Raw genomic sequence first — 16067 nt, 5'->3', positions numbered from 1 at the left:
TTACAAACATAAAAACATTTTTCCTGTCCCTCTGGATTATTCTGAGCCAATTATAATAATTGTTCATACTCTCACTCTGGAAAGTCTGGAAGTCTTACTTTCTATGGGCCAAAGACCTCAAGTGTGCCTCAGGTGTAGACTCTGCCCAATACTCAATCCATCAGCTCTTCAGTCAAGGTTCTTCTCTGCTAAAACGATGTACTCTTTTGCAAGCTTTCTCATTATATCAAATGTAACCTAGTTCAAAATGAATCAATTATTTTCTCTATCCCATAACCAAATTTCAGAACCACCTTTAAGAAATAGTGAATTCCATTGCTATTTCTATCATATTCCTAATCGCTTGACTTCAAAATTTTAAAGATTTAAAATTCTAAAGATTTTAAAGATTTAAAGATAATTATTAGATCATATGTTTTCTTGATTAATGCAATATAGACCAAATTATATCCCCCCAAATTAATATGTTGAGCCCTTAAGTCCCAATGTGATGTCATTTGGAGACAGGGACTTTGGGATGTAATTAGGTTTAGATGAGGCCATGATGGTGGGGCTGTCATGATAGAATTAGTGCCCTTATATAAAGAGACACAAGAGATTTTGCACACTCTCTCTGCCATATTAGTACGCAATGAAAAAAGCAGTCATCTGCAACCAGGAAGAGAGCTCTCACGAAAACCTGACCATGCTGGCACACTGACCACAGACATCCATCCTCCACAACTGTGAGAAAACAAATATGATAGTCTGTAGTACCCATTTTATGGTATTTCATTTTAGTGACCCATGCTGACTACAATAATCAAAATGCTGCTGCTTTATCTGAGAGAGTATTATAATGTTCCCCAAGAATTTTGCCTCTTCATTCTCCCCTTAGTCCCCATTTATGCTGGAATAACCAGGTTAATCTTTCCAAAAGGGAGAAGATATCGAGTTGATAATATACCCCCATTCTCATACCCTTTTTCCTTCTGAGAAATGAGAAGTATCTCAGACCTATGGTTTCTTGTTCTGCACATAAGGAGCTTGAATGTTGCCATTATATCCTCCAATAAGCAAAAAAGCCGAACAGACTGAAAAATCAACAACGCTTCTAGGATCCATAAAGGAGGTGAGGACACAGGGCAAACCACCGCCTGCAGGATTGAAGAGAGAGAGGATCATAGTCAAATTCGGAAAGCCCAAGTTTTTTAAACCACATTCTTCTCAAGCTCTATGGAAGATTCACCAAGATAGACCACATGCTGGGACATAAAATATACCTTAGTCATTTAACCAAGTGGGATTTACTTCAGGTATGAAAAACTGGCTCAGCAATCAAAAATCAATTAATGTAATCTATCACATAAACAGGCTAAAAAAGAAAAATCACATGATCATATAATAGATACAAAAAAAATTAGATAAGATCCAACACCAATTCATTATAAAAATTCTCAGTACATTAGGAAGAGAGAGGAATTTCTGTGACCAAAACCAACAGCTAATATTATTCTTAATAGTGAAAAATTTGAAACTTCCCCACCGACATCAGGTACACAGGCAACGATGCCCCATCTCACTACTTATTTTTAACTTTTTACTGGAAGTTCTTGCAAATGCAATAAGGCAAGGCAAGGAAATAAAAGGTATATGATGGGGAAGGAAGAGATCAAACTGTTCACAGATGACATGATAATCTATGTAGAAAATAAGAAAGATTTGAAAACAATTTCTTGGAACTGTAAATGATTATAGCAAGTTTATAGGATACAAAGTTAGTACTTTTTTTTATACAAAGCTAATATACAGAAGTCAATCACTATCCTGTATACTAGCAATAAATAAGTGATATTTGAAATTAAAAACACAAAATTTAAAAAAAATCTTAAAAAAAGATGAAATTAAAAACACAAAAACATTTCCATTAGCATTTCACAAAATAAAATACCTTGGTGTAATTATAACAAAATATTTACAAGATATAGATGAGGGGAAGTACCAAACTCTGATGAATGAAATCAAAGAAATAAATAAGTAGAGATTCCATATTCTTAGGAAAGGAAGACCCACTGGTGGCAGTCCATTGGGAAGATGTCAGCTCTATAGCTTCAAGATAATCCCAATCAAAATCCTAGTTTCTTTGAAAGATACCCACAAACTGTTCTGAAGTTTATAGGGAGGGGGGAAAGACTCAGAAGAGCCAACACAATATTGATAGAGAAGAACAAAATTGGAAGACTAACATTATCCAACTTCAAGACTTACTATAAAGTTACAGTATTCAAAACAGTGCAGTATGGCAAAGGAATAAACATATAGATCCACAGAAGAGAATAAAGAGCCCAGATATAGATCCATATACAAATAGTCCACTGATCTTTGACAAAGGACCAAAGATAGTTCAATGGAATAATGTCTCCAAGTGATGCAGGAACAAATGGACATCTACATGCAAAAAATGAGCCTATACAGAGAAACGTATGTCCTTCACAAAAAATAACTCAAAAGTGATCATGGACCTAAATGTAAAACTGTAAAACTTGTAGATGAACTTGGGTATGACAGTAGATTTTAGATACAATATCAAAGGTACCATCCATGAAAGAAAGAATTGAAGGCTGGAATAAATTAAAAACTTTTGTTCTGCAAAAGACAATGTCAAGAAAATTGGAAGACAAACAACAGTCAAGGAAAAAATTGTTTAGAAACAGCACATTTAAGATAAATAGTTGTTATCCAATATGTAAAGAACTATTAAAATTCAAAATTAAGAAAACAAGCCAATTTAAAAATGGGCCAAAGATCTTAACAGACATATCACCAAAGAAGAGGTACAGTTGACAAGTATATGAAGAGAATCCTCCACATTCTATGTGATCAGGGAAATGAAAATTAAAACAACACTGCAGCATGCCTTTAAAATGACCCAAATCCAGAATGCTGAGAACATCAGTGGTGCCAAGGACGTGGAGCAATAATACTCATTCATTGCTGGTGAGAATGCAAAATGGTAAGGCCATTCCAGAAGACAATTTGGCAGTTTATTACAAAATTACACTGCTATTACTATACCCATCTAGCAGTCTTGCTCCTTGATATTTACCCAAAGGAGCTGAAAGCTTGTGTACCCACAAAAAGCTATACATAGCAGCTCTTTATTCACAATTATGGAAATTTTGAAGTAACCGAGATGTTCTTGGTAGATGAATGGATAAACTGTGGTACATCCAGATGATGGACTGTTATTTAATGCTGAAAAGAAATGAGCTTTCAAGCCGTGCAAAGACATGGAGGAACTTTAAATGTATAATACTAAGTGAACGACACCAATCTGAAAAGACACACTACTGTATGGCTTGCAACTATATGATGTTCTAGAAAAAGCAAGACTATGGAGAAAGTACATAAATCAGGGGTTGGAGCAGGAGGAAGGAGTAGATGGAGAACAGAGGTTTTAGGGCACAAAAATGCTCTGTATGATACAGATAGATCCCTGTCATTATACATTATATAGTCCGCAGAGTGTACAATACCAAGAGTGAAACCTGTGGAATTTGGGTGGTTATAATGGGTCAATGTACTTGACCCCTCTGGTGGGCTAATAATGGGAGACATTGTGTCCATGTGGGTAAGGGAGATACAGGAAGCCTCCCTTCTTTCCTTTCAATCTTGCTGTGAACCTACACTTACCCCAAACAAACAAATAAATAAATAAAATCTGAAGCAAGAGGTTTTCCATAGCTAACTCAAATTTGTATTTCTCCAGTCCTTTTTGGAATGAGGCAGGAGAGATTTTCTTGACTACACTCATACACATACACACATAGCTGTATCTATTTCTCTTTATCCAAGAATGAAAACACTTTGGTTTAGTGTTCGTAGAGCCCCATGGTATATTCCTGTTTATCCTTCTCCCCCATTACTCTGTAATCTAGACCTTGCATGTGAGCCAGGTTAGCCAAATGACTCTTCTATAAAGATATGACTCATTCTATTTCTCCCTGCTCACCTAATTCTGTATCCGAGACATCCACGTGTTTTTCATTCTTCATGACTCAGCCTCAGTCCCACTTTCTCAATGAGGCCTTCCCTGAACCTCTCAGGTTCAAATTTCTCTCAATTTCTGTAGCATTGTGTTGCCTCCTACCCACTAACTCTGCCCTCTAATCCTGCAGAAACTTAGTTCTCGATATTAATAATTTGTGTACATCTCCTTGACCTACTGGAGTGTATTTAATAAAAGATCAAGGACCATATTGTAAATGTTTTATAACCTCACAGAACATCTATCATAGTTCTTTCTATGACAGAGGTGATCAACAAACACTCGTCACGTGGACCAGATATACATGAATTCACCTCAACTTTGAAATAACGGGGATTAAAATCCCTAATGTGTGTGTGTTAACATTTTAATAAAAGACTTAGGTTTTAGCCACAACCTTGCCATTAATTTTCTGTGTTCATCCTTTTTCCACCTGAGGCCATGGGACTAAATACTTGAAAGGGTTTTTCTAGCCCTCGTTATCCGTGGCTAATGGAAATTAGTGTTCACAGATCAATGCAGGTGCCACAAAGTAACCCAAGGTTTGATGCCACCTGGTAAGTTCAACAAATAAGTGAATTTTCTCCAAGCTTTAATCTCCTCAGATATTCAGATGGACTGGAACTTCTTTCCAGTACAGTCTGTTGGCTGAGGTACAGAGAAAATTCTTGTGTTTATATTTAACTTGTGTATATGGCGGGGATATTGAATTTACAATATAGCCTGAAGGTTATTGCTGTGGCTGAATGCTTTAAGAAGGGCAGGTGTGATGCCAGAGGAGCTTGGGGAACGCAGAAAGAACTTCATCATCAAAACCACCTCTTTAATAAGACCATGTGGCCTGTCAGGTTAGGAACACCCATTAGTCAGCTTGATGGGTTGGAAACCTGAAGGGACCTTAGGCTCTCCTTGAAGTCCCCTCTGAGAAGGGTCTTTGGAGTGAAACTCCCTTTGGCTTGTAGCCATGGTACATTCCTTCACATGAGATGAAGTAAATGTTTTGAAATACATTTTGAAGTAAATCTCCCCACCCTTATTGGGGCTAGAGAGAGTTTGTACTTCAAAGAGGAATGTGGCATATTTATACCAAAAAGGTACAAGTGGAAAAGCCTTTGATTTGCTTGTTTGCTTTTCTTATATTGCTTACAGTGGAGTGGTTTGGGTGGAAAGTTAAATTTCTTTCAAAAACACAACATAGAAGGGAGATGTTGGAAATTATAACAACAGTGTTTTTCTGTATGGACACTAACCTCTGAAGCTCTCCCCAGATCATCAGTTTTGCCAGGCTATCACCAATGTCACCCTAGCACTCTTAACACTTAAAAAAAAAAAATGTTTTTTAAATTTCTTTTTAGTGTTCCAGAACTCTTTGTTTTAACAAGCAAGGCCCAATGTATTACTTCTCTTTCCTGACTGTGTGCCCCCAGCTGCAATCCACTCAGGAAATGTAGGTGTTTAGGAGAGAAACAGGAAATAAACCACACTTTGGGTCTCAGTCCTGGGGGCTCCTGCTCCTTCTTACCCATGACAAGCATTTTGTGCCCATTACTTTATTTCACAAAACAATGTTGCAGGCACACAAGGCTTTGAAATCCCTTCTTTCTCTCTCTCTTTCATATTCTCAAGAGTAGAAAAATCAGTACCAAATCTTTATTAAGCTATTTCATGTTGATTTTTGAAGAATAGCTTAGGACAGAAAGCCCAAGTCTGTAGTTAGTTGCATGTTGCAGTCATATTTGACAAATACAGTCAAACCATTGCAACTTTGTACACTTCAGGGAGGGGGGAACCTGCTCTATCTTCTGATGACTGCAGAGACTTCACTCTGGTAGTGAGCAATTAGGGAGCTGGCTGTTGGCTCCTGGGAAGTGAGGGCCAGGTAGAACTTTTTTTAATGGCTCTCTAGGGAAAGACAAAATTCATCTCCATTTATCATAATGAAAACCAGGCAGAAGCAAAGCATGAGTGAGCTGCTAGAACAACAAAACTTGTTTTTATATGGTAAAGTTCATTAAGGGCTACTCTGTCTATCCCAGCACTGGCTTCTACATAATCCTACTGTTTGTATCATAAGGAACCCTTGGGAATAATGATCTAGTCCTCCTGCACTGGGCCTGAGGTGAGGTAGGGGATTCATCTCCTAGTTTTGGAAGAATTTCCAAATAGGAAATGAGTAGTCACTCAATAAATGATCACTGTTATTATTCTTACTTTGATCAGTTGTACTATGAAATGCTTTTCAAACTATACAACAATGTGCAGGGTAAATTCTGAACAACAACCTCTTGACCAAGATCATGCTCCCCAACATGGGGACCACGCAGGAGAGAACAGTTCTGAGCTCACAGAAGGGGGACATTGGATTTGTGTTTATTTTTTATAATCAGATAAATAATAATTTATATTATTTATAATATTTTATGTATTTATTATAAATAATAACATTCTTTACCAGCTAAAGGGATGATCCCTGCCATAGTTGTGGGATGTTGGCAAAACTAGAATATGAAATGAGTGACATCGTCCTTTTAAAGAAAAATCTGAAGAGGTTAAAGCTGTGTTTCCAAAAACAGTAGCAGGAAGCAGATGTCAGAGAGATCTTGGCCTGAACCTTCTTTTCGGTAACGATTAGTCATCCTCTGACACCTCAAGGGAGACTTCTGGACAATACTGTAGAGGTTAAGATGCCTGCCCAGATATTCAATCTTACCCTGTCCTAATGTTTAGAACCAAAAACAACAGTAGCATACCAGCAAGTCCCACACGTTAGTTTCATTGGCTCAGGGGCAGAGATGACTTGCCTACATTCCATCACCGAGACAGTTCTCTCTCCTTACCAGCGAGCATCCAAGTCTTGGCTGTCCTCTTGTTAGGAAGTTAGACAATACAGTCCACAGATGGCTTGAGTGATTTTGTCCAGTTAAGTACACACGTATTTTTTGGCTAATATTCTGAGTTTTTCTTCTTTTTCAGAAACTTCAAGGCCTTTTTGTTTTAAGTAGTCTCTAATCTGACATGGTATGCTCAAAGTCCTGCTTCTTCACTTTAGTGTTTTCCTTACCCCAGAAGATGGTTTTTATTTATATAAGAACCTTCTAGCAGACTTAGCTGATAGGATCTGTTGTGGCACTGAGCTCATAAGGTTAACCTCATTTGACAGTGGCTACTCATCATTGGTATTTACAATTAAGTTGAAAACATCAACTTGAAACTTACCAGTTTTTAGAAAGAGCAAGCAAGAGTCTATTAATCTGTCCCAGGACTGTAAGTAATTAAAGGAAAGAGTATAAGCACTTTGGCAGAAGAAAATGCTTTAAAAATACATATTCTTCCTTTCCAGCTTACCCCATAGAGAAAATGTTACTCTTTAGAAAAGTCATGTCCCATCGAATCCTTAACAAATAGCATTTTGAAAGCTATAAATATTTACTTATATCCATGACAACACTTTAGACTAACTTTCCATACATGCAAAGATAAGTTTATTTTCTTCATTAACATGAGCACCTAACTTGTGAATTAATATGTTATTCTTTAAAGCTAGAAACTTCTAAACACTCCACATTAAGAGGTAAAAAAGAATTTAACTACTAGAAATGTCCCTTACTATAGGGGTTTATTTTGTGAATAAATTATAACTCTCCTGTGTCCAGAAGGACTTTGAATTACTTAGCTAAAACAATTATTTATATCATTAGATTTTTGAAATGGAATAAAAAAACAAAGAAAGTCAAAGAAAAAGGGAAATATACCAGCTTCAGTTTGGTATGCTAGAAACCCAGCATAACACAGTTGCTGTATATGAGAATAAAATTTAGCTCTGAGCTTCTTAGTAGCCAAGATGAAAAGGGCAATGCACTATATTATGCAGTCCTCAGTGTCTGGTAAAATTAATTCTATAAATCTGTCAAGAGAAACAAGTGATTGCTTTCTATAACAGAATTATAAAAATAATTTCATGTGTGGGTCTTTTTACAAGCTATAGTAATAACATTAAGAGAAAGTAACTCTCCAGAGACTGTGAAATGTTGTTTTTTATATAGCTATTTTTTTACTCTCTCCAAATCTGACTACATTATATGGAAATGTGTAGGACTTTTCTAAAATAAAATTGAATTCTCATTAGCAGCCTGGTCTTTACATTTGAAACATTTTAATTCATAGGATTATTTTAATCCAATGGTTTAAAAATTGCTTTCAAATTCTGTTTCAAAACTTACTAGATTTTTTTGAAGATTCTATTTTATTATTTTATTTATTTGTCAGGGAGAGAGCACACAAGCTGGAGAAGAGGTAGGCAGAATGAGTCGTAGCCAACCCACTGAGCAAATAGCCACATGCAGGACTCGATACCAGGACCCTGAGATCATGACCCTCGATACCAGGACCCTGAACTGACAGTAGATGCTCAACCGACTGAGCCACCCAGGAGTCCCAAAAACTTAATAGATCTTTATTTTAAGGATATTCTTTTAATATGTTGTGCAGTTTTTAAAATTATTTATTTGGTTTTGTAAAGAAAAAGTAACTGAGTTGGCAAACATTTGAGGTAAATTTGGAGACATTAGCAAATGCTACTAAAATGGGTGGTGTCACCATTACTAAACAAAGAACCACCAAAAGACAAAAATCCTTCCTGTTCCATAAAAGAACGTTTAGTTTTTAGCCCATGAATTTACAGTGTTGAAGCCTGATGTACATGTTATAGTCTAGTGAATTTTCCTCCAGCTAGTGTGTTTATGCTACTAACTAAAACTTAAAAATTCAGCTGTGGCCTAGAAACAGGATGTCTTTAGTGTCTACATGCTTGTCAGTTGGTAAGAAACTTCATATGGGGTTACAATTTCCCTGAAGTTGTTATATTGTGAAATTTAAGTAAAGAGCCAAGGCCAGAAAATACAGCACTTCATCAAAATATAATGCATGAGGTCGGATGAATTCCGTAAGTTAGGCTGGTGGAAGCAGAGTGAGAATTCCCTTCCTTATTGGAAATGTGGATGTTCGAGGAGAAGAGAATGGGAATTACTTATTTGGGGCTTGATGTTTTACCCTGATTGTATAAAAAGACTTCAGAAGCTAGGAAGTAATCTTAAATACTCTATCTCAGAAGTGCGGTGTTCTTTCTATTTTTAAATGTGCTTTAGAATCCCTTTCTTGCATATGTCTTACAGGCTGTCCTACATTTCGTATTCAGAATATTTGAGCTTCCTATTTCTCTTACTTCAGAAGACAGGGAACTTATATATTTCCCTTAAAATACATTTGGAGATTTTAAAATTGTTTTCTTGTATATTATATGCCTGTATTGAAGAACGTCACGATAGCAAGAATAGGCAAAATCGGGAGAAAGAGAAAAGAATCTAAGAGAGAGGGGAGAAAGTCAGTGTATGGACCCATGCTTGTCCTGTTTTTATTTTGAAAAGTAAAAGCATCATCTTTTACCTGACTGAGTTACTGCCATGTTTTCTTGCCTATTACCAAAGATTTGTTTCCCATATAGCAGTCTGAATGATCATTTTTAAATTTTATTTATTTATTTATTTATTTATTTATTTATTTATTTATTTATATGTTTTATTTGACCCAGAGAGAGACCATGAGAGAGCTGGGGGAAAGACAGAGGGATAAGCAGATTCCCTGCTGAGCAGGTATTCCCCTAACGTGGGACTCCATCCCAGGATGCAGAGATCATGACCTGAGCCGAAGGCAGATGCTTAACCCTATTCATTTATTTTAAAAATTTATTGATTTTATTATATGCAGAGAGAAAGCACATGCAAGTGTGGTTCGGGCCAGAAGGAAAGAGAGAGACAGAATGCCAAGCAAGCTGGAACACAGGCCAGTCCCAGGACCCAGGGACCAGGATCTAACCCGAAATCAAGAGCTGGATGGTTAACCGACTGAGCCACCCAGGCGCCTGTGAACTGTCATCTTAAAATGTGTATTAGATATTGTTTAAAATTCTTTAAAGGTTTCCTCTTGCACTTAGAATAAACTTTACCATAGCCTATGAGCTCCTGGTCTGTCTCTAGCTTTTCAAAGATCTCTCTTTAGTCTTTGCTCTGCTTTTAAAACATGTCAAGACTTTCTCCACTTGACTTTCTTTAGCCAGGAAAGGGTCATTTCACTTGACTCTCTTTTGCCTGGAATGTTCTCCCTCCCATTCTGCTCATGCCTGGCTTCTCAACATTTAGGTCTCAGCTGCAAAATACCCTAGCAGAGGGACCTTCTTTGATTAATATACCTGATTGAGTCCTGCTTCCATCCCCAGCCCAGCCAGATTTTACAGTGTTGGGTTTTCATTTATTTCTTTATAGATTCCACACAGTCTGAAATTAATTTCATTAATGATTTAAATACTTTAGACTTGTCCCCTTTGATGAGGCTCTAAGTATCTAGAAAGCAGGGTCTTTGGTGTTAGGTATTCTTATCAACTATCACAGTGTTTGGCACCAGTTCAGTACAAAATAAATACTTGCTGAATAAGTGAATGAGCGAAATGAAGAATTTGGGTATGACTGGAGCACTGAGACTGTGTATTTTCTTGAACAGGAATGTGGTAAATTATAAAAACATCTAGAAGTTCTTCTAGGGACGCATGAGTGGTTCTGTCGATTAAGCATCTGATTCTTGATTTTGGCTCAGGTCATGATCTCAGGGTCATGGGTCCCACCCTGCATCTGGCTCCCTGCCCAGCATGGAGTCTGTGTGTCCTCTTCCTCCCCGCCCCTCCCTCTACCCCCACAGTGCTCTTTCTTTAAAAAAATAAGTAAACTCTTAAAAAAGAGAGAGAGAGAGAGACAATCTTCTAGAACCTTTTTGGGAAAAAATTTGCGTCATGGCAGGTGAGGAAGTTATGCTAGAAGGTGAGTTGAGGCTAAATCCTGGAGGTTTTGAATGTCGTAGTACATAGTTTCTGGACTCTCTTTTGTGGTCAATGGATAGCTACTGAAGGTTTCTAAATCGTCCATGTGTCCTTGTGAAATGCTTCTTTATTCCTTGCTATGGAAAACCACTAGGGCGTCAGAAGAATTTCATTCACTCACCAGTGGACAGAGTAACTTGGGAATGTCAGCAGGGTGTTGATTTAATCAGCATTCACTTCTTTTTCCATGCAGTCTGACTGCCACGTACAGTCCTGCTTCTGGTTTGGCAGGAGAAAATGTTCGCCTTAGTTCTTCACAGCCTGAGATGAAATCACCCAGTGCTTCTTGAAGGCATTTCTGGCCAGTATTTCTCATATGCCGGTGGTTCACTTGGCCTCCTTCAAAATTTGATACCATCTTGTCAAATCATTCCCCTTTTCTCAGCTGCTCTTTATTTTGCAATGCATTTTTCTAATGTATAGAGTTACCCTCTCCTGTGGTTTATCTTATTTTGGTCCTTTTTTTTTTTAAGGATTTTATTTATTTGACAGAGAGAGAGAGAAGACACAAGTACGCAGAGAGGCAGGCAGACAGAGAGGGGGAAGCAAGCTTCCTGATGAGCAGAGAACTCAATGTGGGCTCGTTCCCAGGACCCTGAGAGCATGATCTGAACTGAAGGCAGAGGCTTAACCCACTGAGCCACCTGGGCACCCCTATTTTATTTTGGTCTTAAAGGAAGTCCAGTGAGGAGCCTTCCAGGACAGTTTGCTTTTTTGTGTGTCAATGAAGTGATGGGTTAGCTGAAAACTAGTACTTACAAGGCCTTATAATAATCTCCATCCCAAAATATGGCATTATATGCAGCATACACGTGTTCACCCAGACTTTTCCTACCGCTTCAAATGTGTATATCTGATTTCTCAAATAGAGTGCAAAGATAGCAAGACTCTAGTTAAAATAATGGCTTCTTTTATAGACATTGGCAGCCAGTTCCAGTTTCCTGAACTGGTTTACAATGATTTAAAAACCATGGCCAGTTCATGAATAAGTTTTACAGTTTAACTTGAAGCATGGAATCTTATTATTTATACTGGGGAAGATGATATGATGCTCAATACTGGGTTATAAATGAGGAAAACAAAGAAAATGAATGGGGAAAACATCAAATGTGCCAAAACAAAACAAAACAAACTAAAAACTATGATAAAATTTAAGAAAAGGAACTAACTTGTCAGTGCTGGCTGGCAGTGCTCAAGAACTATGAAACATTCTTTGTTGGTAACCGTTATTGCAAGATCTCAGTGTGAATGGTGACTTTGGAGATGTCGTTATTAAACTGACTATCCTTTTCAGCCAGTAGAGCTTATGAAGCACACTCACATGTAATATACTTTTTGATTTGTGTGTAAAAGATTTATTTGTTAGAATTTCTTTTTTCCTCTTTCTTCCCCAGACATATCATAGACAAAATCCATATGTAAAGTAGGTGGAAAACAAACAAGAAAAAGAAGTCATATGGTCCCTATTCTCAGAGAGCTCTACTAGAAAAAATGAATATACTCAGGGAGGTACAATATACAGCAGAGTATGACAAGTGCTCATAGAGGAATAAGGATAAGGTGGTATGGTTGTATGTAACTGTGGCTATCATGTTGAGAAAAGATCCCTTAGAGAGGCAGGATTTAGGGTTGGCTTTATGGGATATGTTAGATTTCAGTAAGAAAAGACCAAGGGACAGAGGCTCTTAGACAGGTGGAACAGCCTAAGCAAAAGATGAAGGTAGGAAAGTGAAAAAATAAATTTATGTTCTGTCAATTTTAATTAACAAGAGTATATCAAAGTGTATTAGTAACTCCCCTGGACATATAGATTACACCATCATCATTTTTCCCCTTTTTTAAAAATTAGTTACATAGGTGGAATTTAGTGATTCACCATTTGCCTATAATATCCAGGGCTCGTTATGTCAAGTGCCTTCTTTAATGCTCTCACCCAGTTATCCGTTTCCCCCAACCATTTCCCCTCCAGCAACCCTCAGTTTTTTCCTAGAGTTCAGTGTCTTTGGTGGTTTGCCTTCCTCTCCAGTTTTCATGTTATTTTATTTTCTCCTTCCCTTCCCCTATGTTTTACTTCTTAAGTTCCACATGGGTGAAATTATACGGTCTTTGTCTTTCTCTGACTTATTTCACTTAGCACAATACCCTCTAATTTCATCTATATTATTGCAAATGTCAAGATTTCATTCCTTTTGATGGCTGAGTAATATTCCTGTGTGTGTGTGTGTGTGTGTGTGTGTATACCACATCTTCTTATCCACTCATCTTATACCATCATTATTTACATCTTTGAAATGGATGGGTCAAATTGTATTCTGTTGTTTATTTTTAAGGATTTTAGTGATTTCTGAAGCACATTTATATATATTACACAATTAAAACCTTCTGAAATCCTATATAGTAGATAGTAGTGTGGGGTTTTTACAAGCATTTTTTTTCCTTTAAGGATAACTGAGTCAGGGGCACCTGGGTGGCTCAGTGGGTTAAGCCTCTGCTCAGTTCATGATCTCAGGGTCCTGGGATCGGGCCCCACATTGGGTCTCTGCTCAGCGGGGAGCCTGCTTACCCCTCTCTGCCTACTTGTGATCTTTGTCAAATAAATAAAAATCTTTAAAAAAAAAAAGGGTAACTGAGTCATAAATTTTTAAATGATTTTTTCAGGTTTATTTGATAAGTATAGACACATACCTAATTTAGAACCTATTGTTTTTCTTCTATACCTATATACTCAACACTATAGATGTCCACACAGTTCATATTTAGTGACTAAGAAGTTGAAAAATGTAAATTAAGAAAGAAACCACATCCAAAATTCATGATTTTGACAGCCAAGATCATTCTGGGAGCATAGAATTGAGGACAAAGGTGAAAATGGCAGGGACAGTTGACAAGACAAAAACTTAATGGAAGGAAGGCCAGTAGCTAAGGGTATACAAGTTCAAAGGGAAGGTTTTACTATTATTAAACAAAGTTAAGGATTTCAGGTCTTAAAATAGGGCAGTATGGTGAAGGTTAAGATTATTTATATAACACAAAATGGCAATAATTGGGGACTTGGGCACTTAGTACTTCTATTTCTTATTAATACCTGACTGGCAAGACTGTCAAAAACAGACTCAATTGGGCGCCTGGGTGGCTCAGTGGGTTAAGCCGCTGCCTTCGGCTCAGGTCATGATCTCAGGGTTCTGGGATCGAGTCCCGCATCGGGCTCTCTGCTCAGCAGGGAGCCTGCTTCCTCCTCTCTCTCTCTCTCTCTCTGCCTGCCTCTCTGCCTACTCATGATCTGTCTGTCAAATAAATAAATAAAATCTTAAACAAAAACAAAAACAAAAACAAAACAAAAAACAGACTCAATTGAATCAGATATGCTGTTCCATGATTTTATGTTTACTTCTTAATGACAATGAGTTTTCATGTCTTCATACTACAAAATAGATCAAACATAATTTGGAATTTACCATGAGAAAGATTGCCAATATGAATATTCACTTTTTTGATATGGAGCAAACAGATCCGTCTATATACATTCTCTATGTCTAAAGCATAGAGAAAAATGTCTTAAATTGGGTAAATTCAATTCTATTTTGTTAAAGAATGCATCGTTGCCTTACACAGAGGACAATGTATTGTGTGGTTTAGGAGAAGATTTTGTACTGTCTGTGTAGTGGTTACTAAAAATTCTTCCTTTTGTGTTGATGAGAAAGTTGTAAGGCTGGAATCAGGTATTTCAAAAAAAATGTGGTAAAGCATTTTATGTGCCGTATTCAGCATTTCTTACACATTGGAATAGTTTACTCCTTTTAATTCTGTATTCTTGGGCGCCTGTGTAGCTCAGTGGGTTAAGGCCTCTGCCTTTGGCTCAGGTCATGATCTCGGGAGTCCCGGGATCGAGGCCCACATCAGGTTCTCTGCTCAGCAGGGGGCCTGCTTCCCCTTCTCTCTCTGCCTACTTGTGATCTCTCTCTCTCTATCTGTCAAATAGATAAAATATTTTAAAAAATCATAATTCTGTATTCTTCACATTCTAAAGCCCAGTAAATTTGATGGAGTGGGAGGTAGACTGATTCCCGTCCTTTGGAAATGCATAGGTTTGTTTGTACCCCATTGTCAGGATTAAAGGCAAAAGGAACAAAGAGAAAAGAGAAAATAAAAGATAAAAATGTCAAAAACATGAATTAGAGATGGTAGAGCATTGGCAGCTTTTTATTGTGACCAACCATGAAGCAAATCGAAGTGCAAAGATTCAGTTTGCCATAAAAGCAGGTGGCTCAGGTCACAGTGGGTAAAGAATGAACTTGGAGTAGAGCACATGTAGCTATTTTCATCAAAGCCTGAACAGCCACATATCATTTTAGGAGCCCTGTTCGTTAACCTCCCACTTTATAGTATAGAGATTGCATACAGTGAATATGAACTGGAAGCTGGCCCTGCCGCTTTAGCCTTTATCCCTTGGACTGGTACTTAGCCGGGTTAGAAATATTTGCCTTCATGTGGTCCTCTTCTTTTCTCCATAGCTTAACCAGTTGGAAAAGGCAGTGGAAGCAGCCCACACATTTTTCATGGCCAACCCCGAGCACATGGAAATGCAGCAGAACATTGAGAATTACAGAACAATGGCCGGCGTGGAAGCTCTCCAGCTTGTAGATCTGGAAGCCAAACCACATCTGGTGAGCGCCGGGGATCCTTGCCCTAATCGGAAAGAGCTAGGTGTTCCTGAGTTTCACTGGACTCCAAGCAGATTCCTGTGAATGAATGAATGGTTGATTCTCGATTCCTAATACAGTAATGGTTTTATTTTTTAGAGTTCTCAGATGAAATATTGTTATTACTGGGGTTGAAAAAATTGAGAGAAGGTGAAAATGCCCTTAGAAAATAGTATGATATAGTGAAAAGTAAAACATGATATAAACATCTGTCACCCCCTCTAAACCTCAGCGCCACCTCCAACCTTTAATTTTACACATGGAAGTTGAAGCCAGTACGAACTACTCAGGTCACACTGTGATTTCCCAGCTCCTTGCCCATTGATTTTCTATTGTACCTGTACTTTTCAAATTCTGGTATTTTAAAGCTATATAATTTTTCACTTAAATGAAAGCTTACTTGAAATCACAGTAA

General features: G+C 37.6%; 1 protein-coding gene across 2 annotated transcripts in view; it reads left to right on the top strand.

Moving 5' to 3' along the window:
* Positions 1-16067, top strand: part of P3H2 (prolyl 3-hydroxylase 2) — a 151966-nt gene that overhangs the window by 104135 nt on the left and 31764 nt on the right. For both annotated transcript variants that reach the window (XM_082694678.1, XM_082694679.1), the window contains exon 2: positions 15464-15616. In XM_082694678.1, coding sequence (XP_082550804.1) covers positions 15464-15616 — 153 coding nt within the window. The remainder of the gene's footprint in view (positions 1-15463; positions 15617-16067) is intronic.

This window comes from Mustela nivalis (assembly GCF_964662115.1).
Source record: "Mustela nivalis genome assembly, chromosome: 1".
NCBI classification, from domain to species: domain Eukaryota; kingdom Metazoa; phylum Chordata; class Mammalia; order Carnivora; family Mustelidae; genus Mustela; species Mustela nivalis.
Note: the sequence above shows the minus strand (reverse complement) of the source record. Positions and strands in the feature narration are given on the sequence as shown.